Consider the following 27,017-nt stretch of genomic DNA (forward strand, 5'->3'; position numbering starts at 1 on the left):
CATTGGTTTTTAAGAGCATATACCCACATGGGTGATTGAAAGATGAACTGAGGTCCACATTCCAGTCCAGTTGGTGGTGGCAATGCACCTTAAAGTTGCTTGCTAACCGCAATATAAAGTCCAACGAAGAAGAAGAGCCCTGAAGGAGGAGAGATGACTAGAAATGAACTCGGTTTACCCTTTTATCTGTGGATTAATTGTCGGAGTAGAGGACCTTGTGCATTTCAGGTAAAATAACAACCCAATGTTTATATCACAGGACAAATTAGCTAGCAACAGCAAGCTAGCTAGCTAAATTGCCATAAATGTTTAATGCTTTTTGACCTGTACCCAAATTAATATAGTTGGTTCAGAGTTTGTTTGATATTTGAACCTGCATGTCCTGATTGTGTCTGGTGTGGGTGGACAAAATCAACATGTGCACGATGGTGCATGCATGCGCACGAGCGGTCTGGTCAGCATGTAAGGCAGCTCCAAAGTGCAGGTGTTTCAGCCTAGCTCAGGGCTTTCTGTGGTGGTGGGGCAGCCAGCGGAAAATGTGGAGCGTAGGGTTTGTTAAGGTTCTCTAGTTGCGCCGTGATTGGTTCAGTGTTCTGTCAGTCATGGGGACACTACATCACCACAAAATCTACAGGTAGAGCTATAAAATTCTAGCCCCTTGGGTGCTGCCATAGAGTTACATTAGAGGTGCCCATCCAAGAAGGGTCAAGGTCATTGGCCTGACTTGCCTAGTTAAATAAAGGTTAAATAAAAAATAATTATAATAATTGGCCACGGATAAATGACGTTAAATCTACCATAGCTTTGATTGGACTGATTATGTCAACATCATTCTTTCAGAATCTTAGCTAGCAAGCTGGCAAATCCTTTTCAAGCCTTGTCATATGAAGAAAAATTATGAATAGAAATTATAGCTCAAAAGTATCGGTGCTCATCAGCCATTGAACAAAAACATTACACAACAAGTTAGAAATCACAAATTCAATAATGAGTGGTTTGAAAGGAATCAGTGGTTAACTGCAAGCGTTGCAAAGCAATCACTAGCCTGCTATTCAGTGTTGTGGGTGCGTGGTCCAAGTCTGGGTTTAAGGGTCTCTTTCCAAGCTTAAAAGGATAAACATTCAACATTGGACATGCTGTCAATCCAGCATGACTTCTGCCACGTTCAAGACAACTAGAAACTCGGAACTGGGAAATCTCAGATTTCAGTGAGTTCAAGTCAATTGGGAACTTGGAAAAAAACTAGCTCCGATTGGGAAAATACGTTTTGAACAGTCATCCAACTCGGAATTCCAAGTCGGGAACTCGGGCCTCTTTCTAGAGCTCCGTCCTGAAAATCACTGATGTCATGATTCAACCTTCTTTTTTCCCTGAGTTCCCAGTTGTCTTGAAAGCACCATAAATCCAGAGAATGCCATACTTTGATTACAAAGTTTGATGACAAAATGTGCCCATGAAGGACCCCCTTGCCACCTTCCTGTTCAAGTGAGTACAGTACAACAAGGTGAGTCCAAAAATGTCTTGTATGCTGCTGCATAAATGATGTAATATGCCAGGAAGATATGTATACTGTAGCTAAAAAAGTAATACTAAGTGTGTGTTATGTAGTAAACTGTTAGTAGCCCATGTGCCTCAACCTAATAATTTGATACCTTTCCCCCTCACAATTTAGCCTACTGTTCTGACTTTGTGGTGCACATGTAGCCTATAGCCTGTTTTAGAGAAATGTAATCATCGACTATTGTAAAAGCATTCATTGTCTTGTAAAAGCATTCATATGCCCCCCATTGTTGTTATTATTATTTTAAAAATTAAAGGCAGTAAATGAGGGTGAATTAACTGTTTCGCTGCCATTCAAGGCTCCGCTGATAGCCAGGTGTAACAGTGGTAAGGATGCACTACATTGTGCTGAAAAGAAAGATCTTTTGGGACAGCTTTATGTAGGCCCTAACTGTTTGTGGGCACCATTTGTCACCATTATAGTGAAATGAATGTATTGTTTAGTGTTGTGTAGTGGCTTTGCTGGCATGCGGCACACAATTGGCCGAGCGTCATCCGGGTTTTACTGGGGTAGGCCATAATTGTAAATAAGAATTTGTAACTGACTTGCCTAGTTAAATAAAGGTTAAATAAATAATATATATTTTTTTAAATGTGGGGAGTTAGCCCCACCAAGATTTACATGCTAAAATCGCCATTGAATCCTACCATTGGAATTGACTGGCCAGCTGACACTTCATATACAGTATATCAAATAATGTTGTAAATTGAATCTGATATTGTTTCTAACTTCATTTGTTTTCAAGAATGTATTCAAATCAAATTTTATTTGTCACATGCGCCGAATACAACAGGTGTAGGTAGACCTGCTTTACAGCATTTCTATCAGCATCTTAAATGTGCAACCAGAGGGAAAAAAACTCTAGACCAGCTTTACTCCACACACAGAGACGCGTACAAAGCTCTCCCTCGCCCTCCATTTGGCAAATCTGACCATAATTCTATCCTCCTGATTCCTGTTTACAAGCAAAAACTAAAGCAGGAAGCACCAGTGACTCGGTCAATAAGAAAGTGGTCAGATGAAGCAGATGCTAAACTACAGGACTGTTTTGCTAGCACAGACTGGAATATGTTCCAGGATTCTTCCGATGGCATTGAGGAGTACACCACATCAGTCACTGGCTTCATCAATAAGTGCATCGATGACATCATCCCCACAGTGACTGTCCGTACATACCCCAACCAGAAGCCATGGATTACAGGCAATATCCACACTGAGTTAAAGGCTAGAGCTGCCGCTTTCAAGGAGCGGTACTCTAACCCGGAAGCTTATAAGAAATCCCATCTGACGAACCATGCCCTCCGACGAACCATCAAACAGGCAAAGCATCAATACAGGACTAAGATTGAATCGTACTACACCTGCTCCGATGCTTGTCGGATGTGGCAGGGCTTGCACAACCACAAGCTGCCTAGTGACACAAACCTACCAGACGAGTTAAATTACTTCTATGCTCGCTGCGAGGCAAGTAACACTGAAACATGCATGAGAGCACCAGCTGTTCCGGATGACTGTGGGATTACGCTATTCGTAGCCGATGTGAGTAAGACCTTTAAACAGGTCAACATTCACAAGGCCGCTGGGCCAGACGGATTACCAGGATGTGTACTCCGAGCATGCGCTGACCAACTGGCAAGTCTTTTCACTGACTGTGTCTGTAATATCAACATGTTTCAAGCAGACCACGATAGTCCCTATGCTCAAGAACACTAAGGTAACCTGCCTAAATGACTACCAACCCATAGCACTCACGTCTGTAGCCATGAAGTGCTTTGTAAGGCAGGTCATGGCTTACATCAACACCATTATCCCAGAAACATTAGACCCACTCCAATTTGCATACCACCCCAACAGATGCACAGATGATGCAATCTCTATTGCACTCAACACTGCCCTTTCCCACCTGGACAAAAGGAACACCTATGTGAAATTGCTATTCATTGACTACAGCTCAGCATTCCACACCATAGTGCCATCAAAGCACATCACTAAGCTAAGGACCCTGGGACTAAACACCACCCTCTGCAAATCGATCCTGGACTTCCTGACGGGCCGCCCCCAGGTGGTAAGGGAAGGGAACAACACATCCGCCACGCTGATCCTCAACACGGAGGCCCCTCAGGAGTGCGTGCTCATTGCCCTCCTGTACTCCCTGTTCACTTATGACTGCATGGCCAGGCACGACTCCCAACACCATCATGAAGTTTGCCGATGACACATCAGTGGTAGGCCTGATCACCGACAACGATGAGACAGCCTATAGGGAGGAGGTCAGAGACCTGGTCGTGTGGTGCCAGGACAACAACCTCTCCCTCAACGTGATCAAGACAAAGGAGATGATTGTGGACTACAGGAAAAAGAGGATCGAGTACGCCCCCATTCTCATTGACGGGGCTATAGTGGAACAGGTTGAGAGCTTCAAGTTCCTTGTTGTCAACACCACCAACAAACTATCATGGTCCAAACACTAAGACAGTCCTGAAGAGGGCACGACAAAGCCTATTCCCCCTCAGGAGACTGAAAAGATTTGGCATGGGTCCTGAGATCCTCAAAAGGTTCTACAGCTGCACCATCGAGAGCATCCTGACTGGTTGCATCACTGCCTGGTATGGCAACTGCTTGGCCTCCGACCACAAGGCACTACAGAGGGTAGTGCGTACGGCCCAGTACATCACTGGGGCCAAACTTCCTGCCATCCAGGACCTCTATATCAGGCGGTGTCAGAGGAAGGCCCTAAAAATGTTCAAAGACTCCAGCCACCCTCGTCATAGACTGTTCTCTCTGCTACCGACCGGCAAGCGGTACCGGAGAGCCAAGTCGAGGTCCAAAAGGCTTCTTAATAGCTTCTACCCTCAAGCCATAATACTCATGAACAGCTAATCAAAGGGATACCCAGACATCTCTTTTACGCTGCTGCAACTCTCTGTTTATAATCTATAAGTAGTCACTTTAACTCTATCTACATGTACATATTATCTCAATTACCTCGACTAACCGATGCCCCCCCGGCACATTGACTCTGTACCGGTACCCCCTGTATATAGCCTTGCTTGGTATTTTACGGCTGCTGTTTAATTATTTGTTACTTTCATTTTCTATTTTCTATTTTTTACTTATCCATTTTTTAATTAACACTTTTTTATTTTTTATTCTTAACTTCTTAAAGCATTGTTGGTTAAGGGCTTGTAAGTAAGCATTTCACTGTAAGGTGTATTTGGCGCATGTGACAAATACAATTTGATTTGATTTACCGTGACATTTCTATTTTATTTAACCTTTATTTAACTAGGCAAGTCAGTTATTTACAATGACGGCCTACCGAAAGGCAAATGGCCTCCTGCGGGGACGGGGGATTCAAAATAAAAATATAGTGCAAGACGCACATCACAACAAGAGAGACACCACAACACTACATAAAGAGAGACCTAAGACGACAACAACATAGCATGGCAGAAACACATGACAACACAGCATGGTGACAACACAGCATGGTAGCAACACCACATGACAACATGGTAGCAACACAAAACATGGTACAAACATTATTGGGCACAGACAACAGCACAAAGGGAAGAAGGTGTAGACAACAACACATCATGTGAATCAGCCAAGAAATGCTTACTTACAAGCCCTTAACCAACAATGCGGTTTTAAGAAAATAGTTATATAAGCAATTGTTATAATTGGCTAATTCCTCTGTTTGCTTATTTTACAACTATATTTGAATAAATCAATGTTTGAATTGTGTCTCATGTGTTCAAATTAATCACATTTGATCCCTGCTTTCTTTAGCCCCCCCCCAGGAATGAGTTTATCTGACAAATAACAAACTTCAACTAAAAACACTGCATGACATGTACAGTATGTTTGTCTAAAGTTTGAGGCGTTTGAATCTATTTTATGACATTTCCAGAATCACTGATCGCATTAGATACTGGGGCACGTTCAGTCAGTGTGGGGATTCTATTAATTCCCCGGGCATTCCCGGGGTGAACCGGGTTAGCGTTGATTGCGTTCGTTTTAGAACCCGTTTAGGCCGACACCGAAAGTCGGCTCAAAACCAAGGTTAAGCACGTGGAGTAATTTGTAGGATTCTGTGTTTTCACATGCAACATGTATTGCTCTTTTAAAAGTCTTTATCTACCTTCCCAATGAAAACTATTTGGAACATTTGAGCATCTATTTTAAGGAAAGGAGATACTGTTTGTTTTTGAACGATACATACTGTTGCCTTGTTGATAAAACACATGGCCGACTGGCGCAGATTACTGTTCCATTTGAGAGGGTGCTCCTCGACACCGCTTTTACCCTTTTTACGTCACGGTGCACTTAATCGAACTCCCTCAGTGTGGCTGGGTGTGTGTAGCGAGAGAGGGCACAGGGTGGCCCTCTAAATCTGGGTAGATTCATTTACACCACATTTAAATTGGCATACCACATCAAATTAATGAAAGGGGAGATCTAATAATTATTTCTCAGTATTGAGTGTTCTGACGTGAACTCACTGGGTTGTCGGATAAGGAAAATGTCAGATCCCACAGTGGCTGATACTCGCCGGTTAAATTCAAAGCCTCAGGACCTGACGGATGCTTATGGTCCCCCCAGCAATTTTCTGGAAATTGACGTTTATGACCCACAAACTGTTGGAGTCGGGCGGAACCGTTTCACAACTTACGAAGTCCGTATGCGGGTAGGTTGCTGAAGATGAATATCTGTCGTTAGATATCAAGGTAAACCTACAAACATTTTCAGCTAGCTAATTAGTTATAGCTTACTAACGTTAGGTGGATGAAAATCGAGGCCCGGGATTTAGTCCGGCCTACTCACTGAGGTATTAAGAACGGGCCTACTAGCTAGATAACCTAGCATTGTCAGCTAGGGAAGTTATTAAAATAGCTTTTGAGGTAACGTTAACTTTCTAGCCCTTTTAGGCTAACAGGGTTAACTAACGTTAGTTATATACTTGTCGGCTGTCTCTTGACGAGAATATTCTTGTTTCTGTTTTCATTAAATGCAGACAAACCTGCCGATTTTTAAGTTGAAGGATTCCATTGTGCGAAGAAGATACAGTGACTTTGAGTGGTTGAAGAATGAGTTGGAGCGAGACAGCAAGGTGAGTGAAGGATTAGCTATTTGTTTTTGGGTAAAATGTATTTTTGGTAGGACCTATATTGATGGACTATAATATATACTGTATCTACATATCATTACAGTAGAGTTTTTCTCAATGGTGACGTCTACATAAGTTGCTTATTACATTACTAATGTCATTAGTTAGAGAAATAATTTTGTAATTAATTAGTCATGGTTAAGTTAATCAGCTATTTTAACGGCTATGGACTAAATGCATTGCTATTGATTTATTCCAGATTGTAGTGCCGCCCTTGCCTGGGAAGGCACTGAAGAGACAGCTACCTTTCCGTGGGGATGAAGGCATTTTTGAAGAGGCTTTCATCGAAGAGCGACGTGTGGGTCTTGAGCAGTTCATCAACAGGTGGGTCTTAACTTACTAAACATTAGAGGATCATCTTGAGACAACCGATGCCAGGAGAAAACACATTTTGATCAAACCAAGATCAACTTTTTTGTAATAATGTGAAGTAAGCTGAAACAGTGTTGTGGTGGCAGATTTGGAATTGGCTTCTGCTGGTGTAGATAACTCAGTCATATTTTTAGACACCATTTTTAAATGCACAGTCGGCAAGATGTTTAAATGCATATCTTTATCTATAAATTCATGTCTTTCTCTTTTTTTCTAGAATTGCAGGTCATCCTCTTGCTCAAAACGAGCGCTGTCTTCACATGTTTTTGCAGGACGAGAGCCTTGACCGTAACTACATTCCCGGAAAGGTACGGCCGTTGGGTTTGGACTTGGGTTTGACAATGGGGTGTGGAAATGACTGCTTTCTGCTCTTCTTCCTTGTTCTGCTCTCCTCTGTTATTTTTCCACTGAGCTCTTTGCCATTCAAAGTAGTGCAGTACTTGTTTTATTTGATATGTTGTGTATATACTACTGTGTATGGTGAATTGAGTGGTGTGTTTACTGATTCTATTTATTCTCTTTTTATACAGGTATGAAGTAAGTTTGACTGTCTATTTACATTTTAAACACAAATCTTTTGGAAGTCAGATGATAGCATGGCCACAAAATCTTGTGATTTTACTGACAGTTCACACAGCTATTATATCTGTGCTGCTTAATTAGTATTAAAAAAAAAAAATCTGACCTGACTTTACATAATGTGTGGAACATCTCTTTCACTAATGGAAAGATGATATCTGATCATATGTGGCACAATTGTTTGGGCTCCAGATCCAGTGATCCAGAGGCGAGATGTGCATAGCACCGGCCAGAACCCGTCTGATTTATCACCTCGTCCCGATAAAGCATACAGAGCCCTATCCACGTTGCAGCCGCAGCCACCTCTGACAGCTGCCTCTGTCTCTCTAATGCCTTGTACTGTATATACATGTATATTCTTCTAGATACCCCAGCAACACCGGTTCACGGCCCTCTGCAGCCCTGTTATGTGTGTAGCCAAGCACACTAAATGGGGTGTGTTACAGGGAAGTTAGTACATTGTTGCAGATTTACATATAAACAGAAATTCAATTTTTTTTAAATCTGTATCTGAATTTTCCCCCTAAAAAACATTGCATTTGGCACTGTAGTTGGGTCCACCTCTATGTATCAATTCCAGCTATGCCTCATAATCTGCCCAACCTCCCAGCGACATTAGTTTTGTTTCACTTGTCTTTGTCCCTCCCTCAATAAATTATTTTCTTGAATGATTTAATCCACAAATCACAATCTGTCTCTCTAATGATCTTCATCCATAGAAGACTGGCTGTGTCTACGTGTAAAGTATATATGATAACCTAATAGAAAATACATAGCTGTTTGAGGGGAAATTGGTATACTCTCTCTGCCCAGCATAGCCTAAAGGATTATGTGTTCATGGTTCTGTCATTCCAGTTAATGGGTTACCTATTTTTCTTCGCACATCAATAAAGAAAAAATACCTATTTCTGTCATTCCTTCTGGAGACGTTTCACTTTTGTAATAGTCTGATTTCTTACCTTTAAGTATTCAATCATAATGTATCTCTGTCCCTTGGTACCCACAGTAACCAAAATTGTTTCTCCAATTGTATGATTAAAATCTCTGGATGTCAGTAAACAATGGTACCTTCCAAAGTTAAGCAAAATGTAGCATCATTGGAAAACAAATGTTTTTTAAAGGGAGATCTTCCCATAGTTTTCCTCTAACATGACATTCCATGTTTCTTTGCATTTTCCATTGAAATAAGAATTTGTGGCTTTCCAAATGCTCTTGCAGTTAGATTTTTCTATTATGATTACTTTTTATTATCAGATCTTTGTTTGCCTTGAATTGTTCATTATCAGTCTTTGCATCGTTTTCAGTCTGTTTATGGGAATGTAATGTCAGGTAATCAAACCACTGTGAAAACAAGGGGCTGATGAATAATCCACACATTTTTATTGATAAAGAAGCTTTTGGCATGAAGTTTATTGACCTAAAGTATTTCTTGAATGCCTTTTTTGTCTTATGTATTTTGTCTTCATTATTATCATGTACATTTAATCTCCATTTTCAGAAGAGCTGCCTTGTTTGTACCATAAATAAAATTCCCTCTGCCTGCAGGGCTATGTCCAATTGTCTCTTTTAAATGCTCTTTTCAAATTCATGTCGGGATATGTGTTTCCTAATGCATCTTGTACAGGACCATACTGTTTATTTCCTGAATTAGATTTTTAACTAGAATGTCATTTCTTAGGTCGCCTCGTATGTGTCCAGCTGATTAAGGAAGTAGAATAGTCCCTGTTGCTCCAAGAGATTAGTTTATGGAAACTAAGTTCTTAATTGAAAGTAAGTCATATTTTCTAATAAACCAGGTATTTTCCCTTTATAAGCATTTTCCAGCAATCATAATCTGTGTTAAAATGTAAACTCTTGGTATAACTAATAACTTCAAAAATAGGTCAGCATGGTTATATAAGATTACACTCCATGGACAACCAAAGTACTGAGTGCTGTAGTTGGGTGGATGTATGGGGTTACTTGCTCTGTTAAACTTTAACTTTAATTTCTTAGTAGCATACTCTAGGAATTTGCGGGATTAACGGGGGAGGAAAGTTTAGTCAAGGGGATTAAACTTCTCCCAAAAATACCTGACCTGTATGGTTCATGGCTCAAAAATCTAATTAAAGTTGACTAATACGACACAATTGTCCCAAATAACCATCTGTTAAGATTTAATTGAAAGTAGCACTAAGACTAATAGGATTTTCTGCTCCTTTGTAGCCACCCCACATACAGTATGCAGGTGTGGTCAGTTAGTTACTATAGCAGGGGATGAGATGTGGATGGACGAAATGATTCACAATGGGCTATTCATGCTATAAAAGATTGCTTGAGTACAAACACTACATACTTTTTCAGTTAAACATGCTTTAGATAATGTCCCATGTCATATTTCTTAGAATATAGTGCTAAACAAAAACAATGTATGTGTGAAGTAAAGAGTTGAGTTTTTGGAGAATCCATTACCAAAACTGCATAGTTTATGTTTAATGTCAATCGAGACTGAGAATATCTACTGATGGCAAAAAAGAACCAAGCCTCTCTTTTGATCTACAGGCCTTGTCCTGTGCAATGAAAGGGGGCAGAATTGTTGAACTGTATGGGACAGTAGTGAGATTAGCAGTGTTATGTTAATGGTGCAGATGGAGATACCATCCCAGACCGTAAGGCTAGTGGTGACGACGCTTGTTTTATTGAGGGAAACACGCAGTTTTGTTAGCTTGATAAAGTGGAAGTTAATTGAAAGAGCAACTCAATGCCTGCCTTGAGGGAGGCAGACTTCACTGAGCAAGGACAATAGGTTGGGTATTAACCAAAGTTAAACTGAAAATAGTCAAATAGAAAGACTAGCCAATTGAAGCATTGTCGGGATATAATTAATCAATGCATATTTTAATTCCTGTTTTATTCTTTCTTATCATGGTCTGTTATGGAGAGTTTGCATGCCCAATGAGATATGAGGACTTGGGAGGCCATATGTCATACATATAGTGACAACACAGAACAATGAGACAGATATTTCACCGGATGTAAAAATGTGAAGCATCCGCTTGGCGTTTCCACTCACTACCAAATATGGAAGCCATGTGTCCGGCAGTGGGAGAAGCTGGAACGAGATGGATTTTGGCTGACATTCTGCACATTTTCTCATCGATGAAACATTTGATCTCAATACCATTTTCTGTTCCCAAAACTAGAATCTGTTACGAACAGAGTGGACTAAGATATGTAGACCTTACCTTTTGCTAAAGTTTTAAAAATGTTATTGTTTCGAAGGAGTGAAAAGGCGAATTGAGTTATTGCAACAGCGCACTTCACAGAGTAGGCATTCCCTAACGTAAATATGCAAATATATACTAAAATTCGCCAATAGGATCTCATAAACTCATGCTTGGCTCTGCCCACCTCCTTGCTCGTTCTGCCCACATGACTAATTTGTTTCCATTTGGTTTAGTTCTAAAGATATTTGGTGACACCATTAGTATGACCTCATTTAACATGGTCATTGCACCTCTAACACTCCACACAAGGGCATTGGGGGTGGAGATGAATAACCTTTTTTCTTCTATTAATCTGGGTGATAAAGCTACACCGGATATCGTGAAAAGTCCTTGGCACCAGGACAGTGGCTGGAGTGAAAGATCTTGAAAAGAGAATGACCCTCTCTTTCCGTACTTGGGTAAGCCTCTTTTGGGGATGGCAGGCTGCTGCCTGAACTAGTATCTGGGCGAGGGAGACATGAATATGATGAGTTCTCCTCTCTCAATTAAATTCAATTTAAAGGGCTTTATTGGCATGGGAAACATATGTTTACATTACCAAAGCAAGTGAAATAGATAATAAACAAAAGTGAAATGAACAATAAAAAATTAACAGTAAACATTACATTTACAAAAGTTCCAAAAGAATAAAGACATTTCAAATGTCATATTATGTATATATACAGTGTGGTAATGATGTGCAAATTGTTAAAGTACAAAAGGGAAAATAAATAAACATAAATATAGGTTGTATTTACAATGGTGTTTGTTCTTCACTGGTTGCCCTTTTCGTGTGGCAACAGGTCACACATCTTGCTGTTGTGATAGCACACTGTGGTATTTCACCCAAAATATAGTTTATCAAAATTTGATTTGTTTTCGAATTATTTGTGGGTCTGTGTAATCTTTCTCACTCTCTCTCTCTCTCTCACACACACACACACACACAGGAAGCCACTTTGGAACATTGAGAAGCACCCTGGAATTCATGAATGGCTTGCTCCACCCCTCAAAGAAGGGTCCCTGCTATCTAGAATCCTTGGGACGTCCATACCCCCCTTTGAAGTTGAAATGTAAAATGGTTAGGTAACGGTTATGGTGGGGTTTAGGGTGTGGAGGTCCAAAGAACCCCTGACAGCACTACCCCATAATGAAGGGCTTGTTTATACTACGATTTAAACGTCACTGGCTCCGCCCTCTGAAAATCAAAACGTCCACAAGGACATTTCCACCAAGGAAATCGGGATGTTTCATCAGCCTATGGAAGTCAGCAGTATTTTGTCGTGCGGTGGCTAGGTCCTCCGAACACTTCAGAGTGAAGAGCAACGGTAAAGTAGCTAGCAAACATCACACATTTTACTGAAAAGTATGTCTGCTTTATACCTTTTGATATCGTGGTCCATGTGTTTGCATGAACTGCACGAGCCTCCGTAGTCTTTTACTCTGACGCAATTATTTCTCGTGTGCTGTCAGATGTACTCATGTTACTCGCTTTTGAAACAATACATTCATGGTTATTGTTTTGGTATTAGAATGATCGGTGGTATTTATTTGTTTGAAACAAATAGATGGTTACCTAACCTAACATCTTACAACGAACGTTACCAGCATTGCTCGCTAGGCGGTTGTTTTAGACGATAGCTAACTAACATATTGCTAATATTGTAATGATCAATTTCATTAAATACGTGCAGTTAAAATTTACATTACTGCAACTGTCTGCCGTGCGAAAAAGTGTCAGTTCATTATTGTTTAGTCAGTTCGTGCTAGCTAGCAAACAAACAGTCTTGAGTCAACTAGCAAACGTTATCTAACTAGTTAACAATGTAATGTATATATTTAACTAGTTAGCTAGGAAACTACACATCAACGAACTGTGTGGATGTGTGTAGCATAAATATGGATGCGTTCAGGACGCTCTGGCCTAGGAGTAGCGTTGGTCCGAGCGTCCTGACCTCACAGCGGCACCCAAGCTAAGGTTGGCTAGCTTATTAGCTACTTCGAGACAAAAATGAGAGAACACCTCACTCTGACCATTTTACTCGCCCTAGCAGCGCTGGTTAGTCTGTCTTCATGTTATCCAGAGCGTTGGTGACTGCAACTGTGCTGCTGGCAACAATTTAATAACGATTTTTTTTTTTGTCGACGTTTACTGGCACCGCCCATATTCAACGGGTGTTGAGCGTTAGTCATAAATGATTCTGCGCTCTGCACGCTCACACGAGAGTGCTCTGAAATCGGAGTAGATAGCCAGAGTGCATTTACGAACGCGCACTAACGTAGCTAACTAGCAAACCGATCATGGACAACTTTCACAGGTTAGTGTAATAAACTCACCAAAAGAAGAAATGTCCTCTCACCATCAACTGCGTTTATTTTCAGCAAACTTAACATGTGTAAATATTTGTATGAACATAACAAGATTCAACAACTGAGACATAAACTGAACAAGTTCCACAGACATGTGACTAACAGAAATGGAATAATGTGTCCCTGAACAAAGGGGAGGTCAAAATCAAAAGTAACAGTCAGTGTCTTGTGTGGCCACCAGGTGCATTAAGTACTGCAGTGCATCTCCTCCTCATGGACTGCACCAGATTTGCCAGTTCTTGCTGTGAGATGTTACACCACTCTTCCACCAAGGCACCAGCAAGTTCCAGGACACTTCTGGGGGGAATGGCCCTAGCCCTCACCCTCCGTTCCAACATGTCCCAGACGTGCTCCATGGGATTGAGATCCAGGATCTTCGCAGGCCATGGCAGAACACTGACATTCCTGTCTTGCAGGAAATCACACACAGAACGAGCAGTATGGCTGGTGGCATTGTCATGCTGGAGGGTCATGTCAGGATGAGCCTGCAGGAAGGGTACCACATGAGGGAGGAGGATGTCTTCCCTGTAACGCACAGCTTTGAGATTGCCTGCAATGACAACAAGCTCAGTCCGATGATGCTGTGACACACCGCCCCAGACATGACGGACCCTCCACCTCCAAATCGATCCCACTCCAGAGTACAGGCCTCGGTGTAACGCTCATTCCTTCGATGATAACCGCGAATCCGACAATCACCCCTGGTAAGTCAAAACCGCAACTCGTCAGTGAAGAGCACTTTTTGCCAGTCCTGTCTGATCCAGCAACGGTGGGTTTGTGCCCATAGGCGACGTTGTTGCCGGTGATGTCTGGTGAGGACCTGCCTTACAACATACAAGCCCTCAGTCCAGCCTCTTTCAGGCTATTGCGGACAGTCTGAGCAATGATGGAGGGATTGTGCGTTCCTGGTGTAACTCGGGCAGTTGTTGTTGCCATCCTGTACCTGTCCCGCAGGTGTGATCTTCGGATGTACCGATCCTGTGCAGGTGTTGTTACACGTGGTCTGCCACTGCGAGGACGATCAGCTGTCCATCCTGTCTCCCTGTAGCGCTGTCTTAAGCGTCTCACAGTACGGACATTGCAATGTATTGCCTTGGCCACATCTGCAGTCCTCATGCCTCCTTGCAGCCTGCCTAAGGCACGTTCACGCAGATGAGCAGGGACCCTGGGCATCTTTCTTTTGGTGTTTTTCAAAGTCAGTAGAAAGGCCTCTTTAGTGTCCTAAGTTTTCATAAATGTGACCTTAATTGCATACAGTGTAAGCTGTTAGTGTCTTTAACGACCATTCCACAGGTACATGTTGATTGTTTATGGTTCATTGAACAAGCATGGGAAACAGTGTTTAAACCCTTTACAATGAAGATCTGTGAAGTTATTTGGATTTTTACGAATTATCTTTGAAAGACAGGGTCCTGAAAAGGGGATGTTTTCTTTTATTTTTTTCTGAGTTTAGTAGCCAATAGACAGGTCCTTGGGCTTGGCATGACTGTTGTCCGTTAGCTGCAGCTAGCGCCTTGTGATGTGTTGCATCAGTTTGGGCTACTGGCAGGTAGCTTACGTTATCTTGATGGCTGCATTTTACAGTTGTAGCTAGCCACTACAGTAGGAACATTTTTTTTTTTAATTTAATTTTCAAATTGAGGACCATGTGTTGACAGTTGTGGTGTTTGACTTCAGTCTCATGTCAGTTGTGCATGGGCAGGATGGTGTCACTTCTATAAACAGGATGATATCACTCTCATTTTCAATAGGCCTAGCTAGCTATTCTTGTTCTTCCCACCTGTTTTAGAATGGTTTAGCTGGCAATAGGTTTCCATTTTTATTTGCACTCACTGAGTTTGATGTTCAGGTTGGTCATTATGCAGAGGACAAATTATGTTCTATTTTTTTGCACCTTCTGACACTTTCTAGGGGTCGCTTTTTGCATTGGGAGGTGTTTATTTGTTCACCTTAGTATTCTAAGCTGATCGATGGAAATAGAAATGCTTTCATCATGGTAATAAGAGACATTTTCAGAAATGTTTGGGGGCAAATTTTCCCCTAGCCTGGTGTATTTCCTAGACTGGTCAGTTGTCATGGGGAATGTATTGGACCTTGAGGAAGGAGGGAGGGACCCTGTTGGCTTGGTTCCATTGGTTTGAGGGGTTGCGCAGTTCACTCACAGCAGTATGTCCTTCTTTGCCTAGAGAACAGATTGTTCCATAACTTCAAACAGCTGGACAACTATTGACAATGACACATGAAATGTAGCCGCCCATCACGTAGCTCCAAGGGTGAGCTACCCACTGAGATTAGAATGCTGAAAGGACACTCTTGAATTCCCTACACTGACAGAGCGCCGCATTTATACAAACCCCTTAAAAAGTATCCACTCCCCAATTAACGCTACTCTACCCGCATTACATGGTGACCCGGTTTGTCACGTGATTCTTCTGGTCATGAAGTCTGCAGTCATTAGTCGAACATTAAATGCAGGTCCGCAATTTTCTGATCCAGTCATGTTGAACAGTGCACCCATTAATGGGTATGCTTGTTACAGTTAAAATTAGTTTTTTTTAAGAGTAGAGCAAAATCTAAGTTTTTTTTTAGTTACTTGCATAACTCTCCTCAACAATGTAGTACAATATTGATCAAGCTGCACAATCTCTCTACAAATCCCCCTTTTGGAGACTGGTGAGGGCAAGTGACCGGCAGAACAACCCGTCGACCAACCCTCCTCTCTATCCCACACGCTGGGACTGAGAGAGACAATAAATCCCCCATACCATACTACTTCCACCTTATTATTATCTCTGTGGGTCTTCTCATCTACACTGTGTGTAAGCCTAATTGTTTTCTAATGTTAGTCAATATCTATGTATTTCAGTGTCTATGACTGCCATGTGGGTATAAAAAGAAGAATGGTGAACTTTACCAGTGGGCAGGAACACTGTCTATAACCACTAAGGGAACCCACTCTTTCCATTTACTTGTACACTATAATAACTAAGCAAATCATTTGGTCTTCAGTGTGTTTGTTTCGTGTGTTAACTTTTAGCACTAGCAAGTTTAGGACACCATGATAACAAAAAACTAGGCTAATCATAATAACCTCATATCATACTGGCAGAGAAGAGGCTAGTCAAGAAGTAAACAGACATGTTGTTGACAGTGAGAGTCAAAACAATAACATGCTTTGTGTAGGGTGAGCAACAGTCCCTAATGAGATTAACAGGTTCGTTAGTCTTGGGATAATCCTTTTAGACATGTTTACAAAAGCTCAGTGAGGCATCTAATATTCACTACCTACTCTACTACAGAGGGAAGGTGGGGGGCTAGTAAAAAGCACCACAGCAAAAGCCTAAATGCAATCCAAATGCTATTAGGCCAATTAGCCTAGGCCTAGTAATTTGGGTCTGCTGAAGTAGTTCTATCCATTGTATACTACAGCCTACCTATTACAGAAAAGGGCAGATGGACACTAAACCCTTTCAACCTGGAGGCTCCAACGAGCATGTCTGATTTGAGCTTTCAGACGTTACATTAGAAGAGTTGAGCATTAGCTTCTTCACAACCTGGTTTCACACATCCACTCACGCATACACACAGGCCAGCCACCCTGCGTCACCCAGACCAAAGAGGCTATCTCGAGAGCTTACTGTGTGGGCAGAACAAAAGACTAAACCTCTCAGGCGCTGCGCATGAATCGCTGGCAGGGAGACTCACAGAGGGCACATTCCCAGGGCCAGAGATGCGGCCTGCCTAACTCTAAAATGGCTACATTTACATTTTGAGTAATTTAGCAGATGCTCTTATCCAGGGAGGGATAAGTGCCTTGCTCAAATGCACATCAAGAGATTATTCACCTAGTCTGCTCGGGGATTCGAACCAGTAACTTTTCGGTTACTGGCCCAAGGCGGTTAATCGCTAGTGTAACTCTTCACGGCGAGCAGAGCACTCGGTATCTGTTTCAGCATGTCAGTCTTGCATAACTATTCATTGTTAAATCAGCCCCTGGAGAGCACAGTCATGCTTTCCGTGTTTTACAACAGCGGTTTAAGTTACAGGGTGGACATGCCAAGCCCATGCAGACTTAAATGAGGGAAGCCATTGTGCTTGTCCAAGTAAAGGAGACAGTATTGTTGGCTGCAATTATTTTCTACTTGGCCCCATATCAGCACCATCCTGATCCAATCACGGCTGCTAGCCCGATCATTTTTTCCCCCCTGTAGACAGTTTGTATCAGTGACTGTGTCAGACGCAATGCCCTTTACATGAAAGTTGTTATTTTTGAACAATTGTTTTAATTTCCCAGTACCTTCAGAGGCCAGGGGCTATGTTTATTTTATACTGCCATTCCTTTTTTGTTCTGTGTTTGCAAATAGTTTTCTCATCACTCTTCCGGTGATTGTGCACTGTGTTCTATGGATAACAACATGTAGAATGGACCTGTACACATTTATTATTATAGACCTAAGTGTCACAGGCTAAGCTACAAGTCTCCAGCCTTTGTAGAGTGTTTGTGGTGTGCTGCTGCAGAGCCAGTGTCTCAGATGTGTAGAATAAGCAGTAGCCATAATGACCTTAAGTACTGTGCAACATGTGTAATGCATACAGGGGTGTGGTAGTGGGCGTGGCCAATGGCACAGTCACCAAACGGAAATGTTAGATTTCTTTAGCTGTTTTAAAGCAAATTTCTTGCAATTCTACACATTTTGACATTGGCGGAGAGATACTTTTAAAGCTAGTTTCCTGCTATTCTACACCATTTCGTAATGGGGCTGAACAAAAAAAAATGCAGTTTTAAAGCTATACTGAACAAAAATATAAACGCAACATGCAACAATTACAAAGATTTTACTGAGTTACATTTCATATAAGGAAATCAGTCAATTGAACTTCATTAATTAGGCCCTAATCTATGGATTTCACACGACTGGGCAGGGGAGCAGCCACGGGTGGGCCTGGGAGGTCATAGACCCACCCACTGGGAAGCCAGGCCCACCCACAAAAGGGCTTTAGTACAGACATAAATGTTTTTTGTTCAGTATGATTTCCTGGTATTCTACACATTTTGCCATGGGGCTCAAACATGAACAAAATCAGTGTCAGTGTTGTGACAGTGTTGAACTTGGTAATATGATTAATTTTTTTTATCTTTGTAGGCTAAATGCCAAAGTGGTTGGCTTACCACGTGGTATCACTTCATTAGGATAAACATTTTTACTATCTGTATTTTGGAAACTTGATATGGACTTGAATATGTGATAGAATATAGCCTATTCGGTACTAGAGTATAATAAAGCAATAAGACACGAGGGGAAATGTGGTATATGGCTAATATACCACGGCTAAGGACTGTTCTGATGTGCAACGCGGAGTGCCTGGATACAGCCCTTAGCCGTGGTATATTGGCCATATACCACAAACCCCTGAAGTACCTTATTGCTATTATAAACGGGTTACCAATGTAATTACAGCAGTAAAAATAAATGTTTTGTCATACCAGTGGTAGGTGGTCTGATATACCATGGCTGTCAGCCAATCAGCCTTCAGGGTTGTAACCACCCAGTTTATAATAGACTACACAACAATTGTTTCTGATGACTGAAAGTTGGTCAGCATGTCTTTAACTCAGTAGTCCTCCAGGAAGGTTATAAGTGGATTGCAACGCACAGAGATATTGGTGTTCGCTTCCATGTCTTCTTATCAAAGCTCTCTCTGTCAGTTCGTTTTTTATTTTCATAAATCCCTAAGGTGAATAAATGTAATTCTGGGAAGTTCCATAGTACCAGCATGCTGTTTCTTAGAAGAATGTGTGGTTTGGTTGTCTGTAGTCTGGAAACATGCAGGAGGGGAATTTAAAACATGGACCAAATCCCAAAATGAAAGAATTACTGGAATTACCAGATTAGGAGGAACCACTAGTGTGGCATCAAACAGAATTGTAATGTCCCGACTTGACCAAATATTAGCCATTTTAGCAGTAGGCTATTCCTTTGCCAGGGCAATTTTCTTGAATGTTCATGTTGTTCGCTCTCTCTCATTCACACGAGAACTAATCAGTTAATCAGTTTGTTATCCCAGAGACAGTTGGTTTGCAAACAAGGATTGCACACAAAACAAAGTAGAAAAATAAAATCATGTCATTAGCAAGAACTAATAGCATACATTTTGCCTAAATACTTTCTTATATACTCATGAATCTGCTTCTCCACTGTGTTTGACCTTAGGATCTCTCCTGCTGCATCTCAGCTTGTGACGCATTTTCACTGCTCTGATCAGCAACTGCCTCGGCTTCACTGCCTCGGCTTCACAGCCTCGGCCCCAGCTCCCTCCACAGACAACCATGGTAGAAAAGATGGCCTCCTTCGGCCGGATCCTGCTGCGACGCAGGGCACTGGATTTCTCCGATGAAGGAACCCGCTTTGCCCGCTGCCTCTCCACACTGGACCTGGTGGCCTTGGGGGTGGGCTCCACCCTGGGGGCAGGGGTGTACGTTCTGGCTGGTGAAGTGGCCAGGGAGAAGGCTGGACCTGCCATCGTTCTCTGCTTCCTCATCGCTGCACTCTCCTCTATGCTGGCCGGACTCTGTTACGCCGAGTTTGGCGCCCGCGTACCCAAGACGGGTTCGGCGTACCTGTACAGTTATGTGACGGTTGGTGAGATCTGGGCCTTCATCACGGGATGGAACCTCATCCTCTCCTATGTCATCGGTGAGTTGGTAGATTGGAAATCAGTGAAGCATTCAACGGCTTCGCATTGCGCTACTATGTTCATGGATGGAGGCTTGTTTCTAGGATGGCTTATCCTCTTTAGTTTGGTTGATGTTTTACGTCATGTTAACTTATTCTCCTTGGTCCTCTGTCCTTAAGGTACAGCCAGTGTGGCCCGAGCCTGGAGCTCTACATTTGATAATCTGGTGGAGGAGAAGATCTCTTTCTTCTTCAGGTCTTCCATGGCCATGAAGGTCCCGGGGGGCGTGCTGGCTGAATACCCTGACCTGTTTGCACTCATCATCGTGCTCTTATTAACTGGTGAGGACTCCTCCAGCATTGTCAACCAACATGGATAATGTTGGGGCCCGAGGAGGCAGCACATAACTAATAACCCCGTCATAAAAGCTGTATGTACACTATTGTAATGTGACTTGATTTCTCACCTAGTTACCTTGAAGATGAAAGCACTAACTGTACATCGCTCTGGATAAATGACTCAAATGACAATGTACAAATGTAGATTTGTGTTAATCATGCCATCATGTTGCTTCCTTCAGGGCTGCTGGCATTTGGAGTGAGTGAGTCTGCCTTGATCAATAAGATTTTCACTGGGGTCAACCTGGTGGTGCTGGGCTTCATCATCATCTCAGGCTTTGTGAAGGGAGACCCAGACCACTGGAACCTCACCCTGGAGGACTTTGTTAATACCTACCCCAACTACAACAACACCTCCAGCATATCCCAGGAGTGAGTCCTTCATTTAATATGGCTACCAGCTGAGATTTAGCTGTAGATTCCATTATAAACCAATCGTACGGAGTAAATCATGTTTGTATGTGACTAGCTGTGTTTGATCTCTGCATTTGGTTTCAGTAATATAACAGTAAAACCATATAATTGGATTTTGTCCCCCTGTGTCCTCTCTGTCACTCAGGGTTGTGGATAAGATGTTTGGCTCAGGTGGTTTTGCTCCTTTTGGCCTCAGTGGCATTCTGTCCGGTGCTGCTACCTGTTTCTATGCATTCGTTGGTTTCGACTGCATCGCCACTACCAGTGAGTTACTTACCTTGCTCCAGAGCTAAACAAACTCTTGACAGTTTAATACTTTTTTGAGAAGTAGCCATTATTTACTATTTTACACCTAGGGTTACTATACATAACTTTAACCCATTTTATAAGAGATTGTCCAAAATTAAAATGGTAAAGGCATTTATACATAAGTTCTAGTCGTACTTTATCAAGTTATTTGAGCTATTTACTTTGCGCTAGCGCTAAACATTAGGTAGGTCCTCGTTTCTTCTCAAGAGTCACTTACATTCCGTTATTCAAAATGTCACTTTTAAAATGGTTGCCAATTTTAAATAGTTGAAGTTCTCTTTGGTGGTCCTCTCTCATTTTACATTTACATTTTAGTAATTTAGCAGACGCTCTTATCCAGAGCGACTTACAGTAGTGAATGCATACATTTCATACAATTTCATACATTTTTTTTTTTTTTTTTCCTGTGCTGGCCCCCTGTGGGAATCGAACCCACAACCCTGGCGTTGCAAACACCATGCTCTACCAACTGAGCTACAGGGAAGGCTCATAGTGCTGCCTTGTATTTTCCCCCAGGCGAAGAGGCTAAGAACCCCATGCGTTCCATCCCCGTGGGCATCGTGGCCTCTCTGCTCATCTGTTTCTTCGCCTACTTCGGGGTGTCTGCAGCCCTCACCCTCATGATGCCCTACTACCTGCTGAACACCCAGAGCCCCCTGCCAGAGGCCTTCACCTACGTGGGCTGGGATCCTGCTCGCTACATCGTGGCTGTGGGTTCCCTCTGTGCTCTCTCCACCAGGTCAGTTAGGCTGATAGATCACACTATGGCTACTGTTCTATAGCTCCCTTAACCTATCCACTACGCTCATCGGTACTTAAGTCACTTTGTCTTTGCTATGTAGTCAATGTTTGTTGTTTTCCCAGCCTGCTTGGGTCCATGTTCCCCATGCCGAGGGTGATCTACGCCATGGCAGAGGATGGGCTCCTGTTCCGTGGCCTGTCCCACATGAACACGCGCACCAAGACCCCCCTGATAGCCACTATCGTCTCTGGCTGTGTGGCATGTGAGTTCAGCCCTCCACCCTCTCTCTGTTCATTCATCTGGTTCTGCTCTACTCCCTCTGGGTTCCACTGTAGTCATTTCCTGCTGTTCTCTGTGTTTATGTATGAAAGTAGGAATGTACAGCAGCATGAGGGAAGACCGTAGAAAAATATTCTCTGAACAATGGAATGCTGTTTTTTGTTCCATTGTTTTTTAATAACTAGTGTAAATAACCAACTTCATGGAGTAGATTGTCTTTATGTAGTGAGTATGATGGTAATGCTGATTTGTCACCTCTCCCTGTAGCTCTGATGGCCTTCCTCTTTGACCTGGCTGCCCTGGTTGATCTCATGTCCATAGGGACACTGCTGGCCTACTCACTAGTGGCCATCTGTGTGCTTATCCTCAGGTTGGTGATGACTTATACCACATTATTTTAAACATACTTTAATACCTAACCTAGCATTTGTGATATTGAAATGGTGATTATCCTCCTATACTGGATTTGCTTCTGGTATTTTACATGGCATGCTCAGTGTGAATACCTCCCATGTTCCAGGAGACTGACCTGTCTGTCTGTCCAGGTACCAGCCCGGCACCCTGAGCTCATCCAGTCAGACAGAAGAGCTGGTTGGAGGGGAGAAGGTGGCCCGGGGGGACAGTGGAGATGAGTACGATCTGGAGGACCGCCCTCTCAGGGACAACTTCACCCCCTGCCTCCTCCTCTTCCCCAGTGGTGCCTTACCCACCAAGACCTCCGGGAACATCGTCTATGCCACCACGGCCATTATCTGTGAGTGACACCTCTCTCACCCACACTTACCGTCTTATGCGGTTGACCATTGGTTGTTTTCAAAGCAGCTCTTTTTTTTGAGAAAGCAAATTTTAACTCGCGCTCTCTCTTCATCCTTTCTAGCTGTGCTCATCACTGTGCTGTGTCTGGTGCTGGCAGGGAAGCTGGATGAGTTGATGGAGGTTCAGCCTGTGTGGGTCACAGTGTGTGTAGTCCTGGCCTTGCTCTGTGCCCTTTGTGTCATTATCATCTGGAGACAACCAGAGAGCAAGGAAGCCCTCACCTTCAAGGTCACTTCCTGAGTATTTATTTCATTTAAACAGGTCCAGTGTTTATTCATCTCTTACAACCAGTTTATAATCCAGCTTGATATGCAGTAAAAGTATGACTAACCTGTCCCTCTTCCCTCTAGGTGCCCCTGCTGCCTTGGCTGCCTCTGTTCAGTGTCTTTGTTAACATCTACCTCATGATGCAGCTGGACCTGGCTACGTGGTGCCGTTTTGCTGTGTGGATGGCCATTGGTGAGTTAACGTGACATTATATACAATAGGAAATGTTTCTAAAGTCACAATAGAATCACAAGCTAAGTCTGTTTTTATGAGCAGCAGAATGTTAACTTAATTTGTGTGGACTCCTCTAACCATTCCTCTTACTCCTTCCCTCAGGATTCACAATCTACTTCTTTTATGGGATCTGGCACAGCAGTGCGGCAACCAGCAGCACCCCTGGGAAATATGAGCCTGCCCTCCAGACCAAGAAGAAGCCCATCTACCTGGGGGGAGACGAGAGTGAGGTGGAGGGGATGAGCCCCTGAACGACTAGGGGCTGGAGGAAACCCCACACATTATACCTCTGCAGTGGAGGCAGACAATTCAACTGACTGACACTACAATTCATCTGTTTTTTTTCTTTCGTTTTTGGTATATCTCTGTTTTAAGCTTTATTGGACAGTTGAGGAATGATATTTTTAACAGTTGAAACATTGCTATTAACATCACTAGTGATTTTATTTATTAGAAGTTAGTCTCTTCCAAGTTTGATTTTGTCTGTGCCTCTAATTGTTATCCCCTGGTGTCCAGCAGCAATATGAACTACAACTGGCCAGGAGTGTTGGTAAGGGCCATGTGTAAACAGAGTACCAGTGTGTCTATGGGGTTTACAATCTTGGTCAGGGCCTCAGTGTACTTGGGTCAACAGCACAGGTTTAGTGGATCAAGGCCTGATGCAGGTGTTTTGGAGATCGCTGGCGTAGACAAACTGTCCTCCATCACCTGTCACAGAGCAATGTATTTAACAGTAGGGCCTTGTACACCTTGTGGCAGAAACGAGTATTTATGGTTGGTGTCAGCTTGTTCTGTAAGATGAAATATCACCACAGAGACGTGGGAACTAAATATCCTGAAGGCATTTATGAACAATCTGTTGCCAGTGATGTCTTTGTCATTTAAACCGTTTTTAAACATATGGTAAAATAGTCAAAGTAATGATGTAAGTTATTGTCTTCACGGTGGTTAGTCCCTGTGTAACTGAAGCAGTATATGCATATTAGGTTCATCCAAAGAATACATGGAGATATTGTACCTTAAAGTTGATGAAACGACATCCTGGCACCACACCACTTATCTGGCTGCTGTGTCAGTTTCATTTGATATATTTTGGGCCGTACTGTACTCTTGTACCCCCACCCTTCATGTATCTCTGTTTATCTCTCTGGAGTTTGGCTTTACAAATCAGAACTACCCTTTTCTTTATATGGACATACTTGAGTTTGAGATCTCTGCCTGCCTCGAATGCTTGAGCTGTCTCTACAGATGTTTAATAAACACCAGTACCCTGGGGGTCTATTCAGTGGCTCTGTGTTGAATCTTAAAGGCATTGACTTCGGTCCTGGTCATGCACTACCTACCACTGATGTAACTTTAGTTGTAGATTCTTGTGAAAACATGTTAGCAAATGTTTTTTTTAAGTTTCCGTTGAAACTTGTTCTTGGAAGCTTAGCTGTCGAGTTTGCATCATTTTATCTAAACATTCTATTCTGTAGAATTGTTTTATATATGTAATTTAGTTTTCTTTTATGCCTTTCAAATTAAGTTAATCAAGTAATGTCCTTTTATAGATGTTATTGTGTTCTTACATGTGCAGTTTTTAAAGTACCCTTTCTTTAATGATTTACTTTATATAGCAAAACTTTTGCACCACCAAATGATTGCGACTTCAACTCGTGATTCCATTTGCTATTAATCACTAGTTGTGGTGCTGCTTGAGCAAAATGCTGTGCGTTGGAGACACGAGGGAAGGACATCATCTGCTCTCTAAATCTGAAGTATATTTGTGCTCAGCTGTAAAGATACGGGAGTTGGTGAGGCTAATTGAGTTCTATGGTTTCTTAAAGGAAAATACCATCCAAAAACTGATGCATCATACCAACTGTATTTCTGTCTTTAGAAAATGATATCTTGAAAACTTGATTGTTGACTTGCAAAAGATGTTGGGCCAATATCAACAATGGACTAATGAAACAAATACCAAAATAGGTTTTGTGTGGAGTTTTCCTTTTAAGTGAGTTGTTGTAGTACAGTAATAACTAATGTACAGTATGTGTATAGCTGTATCATATTTGTATAATTCTGTATATTATACAAATGGACACTAATTCAAAGATGTTTTATACTTGTGCTTCTTAACATACATTTTAACAACCTACTGTTTCTTGAGAACTTGTAAGAATCTCAAAGAAACCAGTGCCTGAAAATACCACCCGCCTCAGATACCAGGGGCTTGTAAACCAAGACTCATACCAGGCCATAGTACTGATTGATCAGTACTACTCTAAATGCTGTCACATAAATATCAATTATATTTTTGGTCTGGTTTTATATACTGTGAATATATGCCTGTCATGTAGAAATGAGCTGTATTTTCAATGTCTTTTCTAAATAAATGTTTATGATAATGACATTCTATGCCTTTGTTGATTCTCAACAGTAGATGGAATTATTTTTTTATAATTTTTAAATGAATTTTTTTATAAAAATGAATAAGCTTATCAAACCAAGGGAGGCAAAATCCATATCCATTTTCTCCACATCTACAGATTCACAACACTTAAATGTTGCAACTTTTGGAATGGCATTGCATGCCTAATATCTACCTGAAAGTATTTATTTTGGTTCATGTGATGAACATGACAAGCATTCAGATTCTCCTGGCCTTGCTCTATACCCTTTGTGTCATTATCATCTGGAGACAACCAGAGAGCAAGGAAGCCCTCACCTTCAAGGTCACTTCCTGAGTATTTATTTCATTTAAACTGGTCCAGTGTTTATTCATCTCTTACAACCAGTTTATAATCCAGCTTGATATGCAGTAAAAGTATGACTAACCTGTCCCTCTTCCCTCTAGGTGCCCCTGCTGCCTTGGCTGCCTCTGTTCAGTGTCTTTGTTAACATCTACCTCATGATGCAGCTGGCCCTGGCTACGTGGTGCCGTTTTGCTGTGTGGATGGCCATTGGTGAGTTAACGTGACATTATACACAATCAATAGGAATTGTTTCTAAGTTCATAATAGAATCCCATATGATTTGGCCACCCTATATTTGAACTTTAATGTTCTTGAACTTTTAAATAAGAATTTGTTCTTAACTGACTTGCCTAGTTAAATAAAGGTTAAATAAAACATTTAATTGTGTGCCTTGTAACCATTCTCAAGGTCAATTATTTAGTGTGTGCTGCCCTCTTGTGTTTGTATATGGCATTGTACTAATGGAGACTTCAAACAGTTGTTTCACAGATAGAACAATGAGACTAATATTTCACCACATGTATAAATGTGAAGCATCCGGTTGGCGTTTCCACTCTACCAAATATGGTGATGAGAGGAAGCCCAGTGGCCGGCAATGGGGGAAGATGGAGTGAGATGTATTTTGGCCAACCTTCTGCTAATATTCTCATCGATTAAACATTTGATCTCAATACAGTTTTCTGTTTGAGTTATTGCACATGTGCACTTCAAAGAGTAGGCGTTTCCTAACGGAAATATGCGAATACTTGCCCGAACGTGGCTTGGCTCTGCCCACCTCCTTGCTTGTTCCGCCCACTATGATTAATTTGCTTCCATTGGAAATGACAGGTTGTGGTCTAACTTTAGTT

The 27,017-nt window shown here is 42.0% G+C and overlaps 2 protein-coding genes across 5 annotated transcripts; both read left to right on the forward strand.

The window, feature by feature from the left end:
- Window positions 1–5,875: 5,875 nt before the first annotated feature.
- Window positions 5,876–9,239, forward strand: LOC106563687 (sorting nexin-12). 2 transcript variants are annotated; one of them, XM_014129488.2, is made up of 6 exons: window positions 5,879–6,251; window positions 6,579–6,674; window positions 6,931–7,055; window positions 7,321–7,411; window positions 7,634–7,640; window positions 7,875–9,239. In XM_014129488.2, the coding sequence occupies exons 1-5, from the start codon at window positions 6,087–6,089 to the stop codon at window positions 7,637–7,639; spliced, it is 483 nt and encodes a 160-aa protein (XP_013984963.1). In that variant the 5' UTR covers window positions 5,879–6,086; the 3' UTR covers window position 7,640; window positions 7,875–9,239. The 2 variants fall into 2 exon arrangements, with proteins under 2 accessions (XP_013984962.1, XP_013984963.1); XM_014129487.2 differs by lacking the exon at window positions 7,634–7,640 and having other exon boundaries at window positions 5,876–6,251.
- Window positions 9,240–12,066: 2,827 nt separating this feature from the next.
- On the forward strand, window positions 12,067–25,826 carry LOC106563685 (cationic amino acid transporter 3). 3 transcript variants are annotated; one of them, XM_045690118.1, is made up of 13 exons: window positions 12,112–12,255; window positions 13,479–14,001; window positions 19,510–19,992; window positions 20,152–20,313; window positions 20,553–20,742; window positions 20,930–21,048; window positions 21,610–21,832; window positions 21,958–22,097; window positions 22,382–22,484; window positions 22,660–22,868; window positions 22,992–23,158; window positions 23,281–23,389; window positions 23,534–25,826. In XM_045690118.1, the coding sequence occupies exons 3-13, from the start codon at window positions 19,626–19,628 to the stop codon at window positions 23,680–23,682; spliced, it is 1,938 nt and encodes a 645-aa protein (XP_045546074.1). In that variant the 5' UTR covers window positions 12,112–12,255; window positions 13,479–14,001; window positions 19,510–19,625; the 3' UTR covers window positions 23,683–25,826. The 3 variants fall into 3 exon arrangements, with proteins under 3 accessions (XP_013984958.1, XP_045546074.1, XP_013984960.1); XM_014129483.2 differs by lacking the exon at window positions 13,479–14,001 and having other exon boundaries at window positions 12,067–12,255; XM_014129485.2 differs by lacking the exons at window positions 12,112–12,255; window positions 13,479–14,001 and adding an exon at window positions 13,047–13,245.
- The last annotated feature ends 1,191 nt before the right edge of the window (window positions 25,827–27,017 follow it).

Source organism: Salmo salar, chromosome ssa11, assembly GCF_905237065.1.
Source record: "Salmo salar chromosome ssa11, Ssal_v3.1, whole genome shotgun sequence".
NCBI classification, from domain to species: Eukaryota; Metazoa; Chordata; class Actinopteri; order Salmoniformes; family Salmonidae; genus Salmo; species Salmo salar.